The 5,890-nt window shown below is 36.1% G+C and overlaps 1 protein-coding gene across 10 annotated transcripts; it reads right to left on the reverse strand.

The window, feature by feature from the left end:
- Positions 1-4,667, reverse strand: LOC105637426 (PRLI-interacting factor). Of its 10 annotated transcripts, none has more exons than XR_005179001.2 (5): positions 2,824-4,666; positions 2,194-2,225; positions 1,840-1,937; positions 1,191-1,244; positions 1-1,030 (listed from the first exon to the last, which is right to left on the reverse strand). XR_005179001.2 is itself a non-coding variant. In XM_037641359.2 (2 exons), exon 1 carries the CDS (start codon positions 4,425-4,427, stop codon positions 2,844-2,846), a length of 1,584 nt encoding a protein of 527 aa, XP_037497287.1. In that variant the 5' UTR covers positions 4,428-4,667; the 3' UTR covers positions 1,735-1,937; positions 2,824-2,843. The 10 variants fall into 10 exon arrangements, 2 of the variants coding, with proteins under 2 accessions (XP_037497287.1, XP_089580145.1); XR_005179000.2 differs by having other exon boundaries at positions 1-1,033; XR_005178999.2 differs by having other exon boundaries at positions 1,154-1,244.
- Positions 4,668-5,890: the final 1,223 nt, after the last annotated feature.

Consider the following 5,890-nt stretch of genomic DNA (forward strand, 5'->3'; position numbering starts at 1 on the left):
TAGAACTTTAATGAGCTTGATAGCAAGTGAACTCTTATTTCAAGCTCAACAATTTTTGTTTCCTTCCAAGTTTTCAAAGTTCACCTAAAGCAGATATGAACAAAAAGATCTTGGATTTCCCAACTACAAATACAATTAAACACATACCATTGGGAGAGCAACAACAACAATTACCTGCAGATCTTAGTACCACATTTCTCCAAATTTTATAAGCTTGATAACAAGAAAAGAAAAGCATATGTTAAGTACATACAAACACATATTATCTGCCTGATCAAAACTGGATAGCTCCCTTGCATTCTTGTATCATTAATCCAAACCATCTGAAATTAGCCAGCAGGTATAGCAGTAAAATTATATACTCTATGATATCCTATGTTCCTTGTCCAAAATCAGGTCTAGGCAAAGAACCTCATAAAACAGGTCTCATAGTAGGACACAAGGTGCAAGAATGCATTATATGCAATATAGCTAGCATTAAGAGGTGCAAAATTATAACAAATAGAATTACATAGAATATAAGTAATATATATCTTAGAAGGTGGAAAAGGATGAAAACTGGTATTTTAAAGACTTCAAGAGTGCAAATAAGGTTCCAAGTGCAAGAAGGGAGAAAAAAACTGTTATTAACATGTCCAGTAAAGAAATAGCGGCAAGTTCTGGAACCTCACCAGTCAAATGCACAAAATGTCAAAACCAGCAGAAAGAGAAACTTAGAAACAGAGGAGCAAGGAACAAGATTTCTAAAATCTCAACATTTTTTCCAATCAACAATAATAACCTAAGAAGGATTTGCAACTCTAATCACAAGAAGCAAAAAAGTTGCTTTGAAATAACTATTTATAAAATTTTTTAGGAGAAGTGATTTTTAAATTTCTTTCTGAAATGAGTTTATCCCAAAACACTAAAATAATAATCAATCAAGAGGAGGAGAGAGAAACCAGACAACTTACCATGTTTCCTTTTTCCAATTAACCCCATGCTTCCACATGAAACATTAACAGAAAAATAATGCTTTGATCTCATTCATCTCCTTGTCCAAATCAAAATCAGCAATATAAATCAAGATCAGTTGAGGAATAACCAATAAAAAAAGAACCTTCATATTCTAAATTTCTTTTTTCTGAACTCTCTACCTTCTAAAAAGAATTACCATGTCCTAAAACATTTTGCTTTCGCTAATGTCATACCAGATTCAGCATCCCTGCTGATGTTGAGCCTGTTGAACAAAGGACTCCAAGAAACTACCAAGTCCAAGCAGCAAAGGAACCAGTCAAAGTAATGCAGTACACAAAAGAGGCATAAACCACAAAATTGTGTATCCGTGTAAATTTTTCTTTTCTTCTTCTTTTTTTTTTTTTTCCATACATTAAAATATCACCATAAAAGTCAGCTTATATTTCAATAGAATAAATACAAAATGATCAATATACAAGTCAAAGTAATATAGTACTCAACAGAGGCATAAACTACAAAACTGCTCAGCAGAACAATTTTTTTTGATGTATCAAACTTTGCAATATGAATTCTTTTGATGTATCAAACGTTGCAATATGAAGTGAGGTTAATTTCAATAGAAGAAACATACAGTGCATAATAGCATTAGTTTTACAAGTCAATTTCCTTCCATTTGTTAGAATTAATTATTAGGGTCAATCAGTTTGTAAGCTTTACACTGTACCACTATTAAATCCGCAGAAGAGAAATAGAAAGGACTTTTATACTGCCTATTAATTTCTATAGAATACTGCAATCTTGGATGAATAATGATGCATGGAAAAACATTATTCAAGGCATTGAAATTACAGATACAAAATCCATTTTAAGCAGTCGCTTTACCTATTTCACAATTGTATAAATTGTATAACGCTGCCTCCACCCTCTAACAACATTCAAACTATGTTCCCTAATAAGTTGTTCAATTTCCAAAATGTAAGCTGCAAAGCAACAAGCAACATTTGTCACATATAGCAATCTACAGCTATCACTGATGTTAAGGAATAAACAATGACACTAAAGAGTTTAGACAGCCAAATCTCCTTTACAGTGTACTAATGGACAAATATACATCAGACGCTCTTAACATTTTCCTGCGTCAATTCCTATCTGAAACCAGAAGGAAATAATACATTTGCACTTCAATGAATACAAATCATTCAATTGCACACGTTCATAATGATTAAAACCACTAACCTTTACTTTGAAGTTGTTCTTCATGCTCACAGCTGTTCATTCCATGGAGAAACCACCAGAAAGAACATTAAAGATATACCCAAATGAAAGGTAGGAAGAAGACGCAAGATAAATGAATACATATAAGCAACCCTCTCAACTATCCAGAACCAACCACACTAAGAATCATGATAATAATAAATAAGATAAATCCATAATTGCAGAAATATCAAATACACTAATTATGTTTTGACATTAGACAAAAGAAAAGCCAATACATCATCGGTTAAGGATTTAGCAGTACTCGAGGTTATATTCAGACAGAAGAGAAAGAAAATGCTACATACAGACTTATGCTTTCAACAGATAAACCTCAATACAAACTTTCCATCCATCTTGAAGGCCCCTAACCCAAACATTGGCTCTTCTCAACCAAAAAAGAAAAAGAAAAAGAAGCTACTTCCTACGTTTGTCAAGCCAAAGCTGAGTAAAATAGAGAGAATAACTCAGTTATTTCTTATCTTCCGCCTTGACCAACAAAATATAAGAGCACAAACAAAAGGAAAACCGAATTACATCTACAAAGTACGTCATCTATCCATAGTGCAAAGAGATAAGAAAATGTTCTGTTTATTCAAAGAAGAGACTTACATTAACGCGGGACAATTACACTAGTCACCGCCGCCAATGCTCTTCTCTATGTTAGACTCATCATCCTCGTGGTCATCCTTCTCTGCAGGCACTCTGTCCTGCACAATCTCATTCCCAAAACCATCATCCTTGGACAACTCGTATTGTGCAACCACTTTTTCCACAACTACATTCCTCTCTTCACCCTTTGCTTCATCCTCTTTCACAACCAGTTTATCTTTAACTACAATCTCACTCGCTCCATTTTTTATCTCGTCCACATCCTTCAGTTCTCCATGATTAGGCGCAACCTCTTCCATACAAACATCATGGCTCTCCTTAGCACAATTGTTAGCCTCTCCGTTTCCACCAGCATAATCCACCTCCACATGATTCTCATCCGCAGTAGCACCGATATCTAATCGGCCATCACTCTCATTCTCATTTTCATCATTCTCAGAGACATTTTCCACAACCCCTTCATTAACATCTTCCACAGCCATAGCACTACTACCATGACCACCTTGCTGCCTCTCCAAGAATTGCAATCTCCTCCTCAAATCCCCCAGTTCTCTCTCCATCAAAAACAACCTCTCCTTCAAAGTTAAATTCTCTTCCTCTAATTGAGCTATATGGGTATCCTGATCATCCACTCTATTCTCCAAAACATTATTAAAACTATAATCCACACCAACACCTCCATAAGTAGGGTATATCATCTCAAACCTACTTAAATCATGATCCAATCTCCTCTCCACCTCCACATGCTCTTCAACATCACTCTCACTCGAACCATTTCCCTCCTCTTCCTCATCATCATCATGAACCGCCTCAGCTTCATTTCCAGGCGATCTTAATCTTATCAAACCCTTCATAGATCCATAACCATCAACACCCCATTCTTCCTTTGCCATGTCACCTAACACCTCCCTAGAAGGCGAGAATATTGGAGTGGGCAATACAGCTGGAGTCACAGGACAAGGAGACACTAATGAAGCAATTCCACCAGATTTTTTCGCACGAATTATGAAAGATGTGGTGTTTCTAGGCGCATAAGGAGCAAACCGGTTGTTGAACTTTTTCTTAGGGTGATAGTATTTTCGAGCTTTCATACGGTTTTGGCTTTGGAGTTCATTAAGACTTGGAGGCTTATAGCCTCCGGCACCGCTAGGACCGCCAAGAGCCAAGGCAGGGTTGGTAATGTTGGGATTAGGAATAGGCTTTTCCATTCTTCTCTGGTCTTTGTTGTTGACATTTTTGCCCTTCCAGTTCTTGTTGCTTCTAGGCTTTGATGGTACAAAGTTATTATTAATATTATTATTGAACTTCAAAGGGTTTAGTTGATTCTGAAACTTCTTGTTTGGATCCATTGAAGACTGTTGCTGCTGCTGCGGCTGCCATGGCTTGTAGCTTCTTTGACTCATCATCATCATCGGCTGCTGGCTAATTGCTCCACCATGACTCATCATCTGCGACTGAGATTGAGACTGAACCGGGTTCAACACCTGCGGCGGAGGCTGGTTCATCGGCTGCGGTGGAACCAAAACCTGTGGATTCTGGTTCAAAATCTGAGGCTGATTCATCATTTGCGCCTGGCTGATCATCATTTGCGATTGATCGTTCATTACGGGAAACCCAGAAACCCTAGAAACTTCCGTAATTCCTTCTGGATTTTCAGAATCAAAAACGAAATACCAAAAAAAAAAAAAAAAAAATTAAATCTAGAAAAGAAACCTTAAAACCTTATAGATTCAATTTTAACTAAATTCCTTTTTTTCTTCGTTTTTGAGAGATCTGGAAAATTCCACAATCGCATGTATGTATATGTGATATGTCAGGAGGTCCGTTTCGAGATTTTCTGAAACGTATGAGACGACATAAGATTACTTTTATAGGGGATAAGGCAACGCTTTGGCGGTTGGATTCCTTCTTCCACTCAGGAACGGACGTAGATTAAAGATCCACGTGCCAGCTTCTAGGCATTGGACTCTAATCAGGGTTTTGGTGGGATGAGGTGAATTTCTATGTTGCCTTCTCTGATAAGTTATGCCAAATGGCAACGGGCGATGGTAATTTTAGGCGTTTTGAAATTGGATTTTTCTTACTCAACATTTTTCTTTTTCTTTTTTTTGGTTATTTTGGTTATTTGGAAGTTTTCTTTTTATATTGGAAATCCTCCTAGCGGTTATTTTAGGGGCCTAACATATAAAATACTCTCACATTTGCGACTTGTTGCAGTATTACCATAAACCGACCTTCATCTCCTAGATACCCCAATTCAGTAATTTAGATATATTGTCACTTTAATTGCAAAATTTTATGGGGTTTACAAAATAATATTAATAAAATTAATCTCTCATCTAATCTACTTGGATTAATTTATCCCAAGCCCTTAAAATTAGATTGAAACACACTGTTTTTCTAAACCCAATAGAGTACCTAACCCTAATTCCTAATTCTTGTTTGCTTCTCCTTCTCCATCACTCTCTTTTTCAATAAAATAAAAACTTCTCTTTCTTCTTTAATGGCAGATACAAACTACAACTACACCAAATATCAAACAATTAAGGAAAAATTACGATTTTGTCTCTAGAAAATATGGCAATTAACTTGGATATCCTTGTATTTTGGAAATTAAATTAGTATATCCCTAAATTTTCACTCTGTTACAATTTCTAATCTTTCCGTCCATTTATCCCAAATCCCTATGTTAAGCCAACCTGAAAGGACACAAATAACTTCATTTTGAACTAATATCACAACGGACAAAATAGAGTGAAGGGAAAGAAGAAAACCCAAAAGTTTCTTGTCGTGAGAACAAACACCACCACAGTGCTCTTCTTACGACTATGGCTTCCTTATACATAAAATCGAGGTAGTGAAAGTAGTTTTGAAGACATAATCAGTTCGTTTGAGTTCGTGACAAGGTGGTTGGCAAAAGAACTCGTAGAAATTTGTTCGAAGAAAGGTATGAAAACACAACTCTTACACTAATGCTCTTACTCTTAAATTTTGCTTTTTCCACTGTAAATGCGTGGAAAATCGCTAGTTTGACATCATGTTTAGTAATCGATTTTTTGCACCTTGA

The sequence above is a fragment of the Jatropha curcas genome, chromosome 7 (assembly GCF_041381405.1).
Source record: "Jatropha curcas cultivar XTBG-Jc1 chromosome 7, XTBG_Jcur_1.0, whole genome shotgun sequence".
NCBI lineage: Eukaryota > Viridiplantae > Streptophyta > Magnoliopsida > Malpighiales > Euphorbiaceae > Jatropha > Jatropha curcas.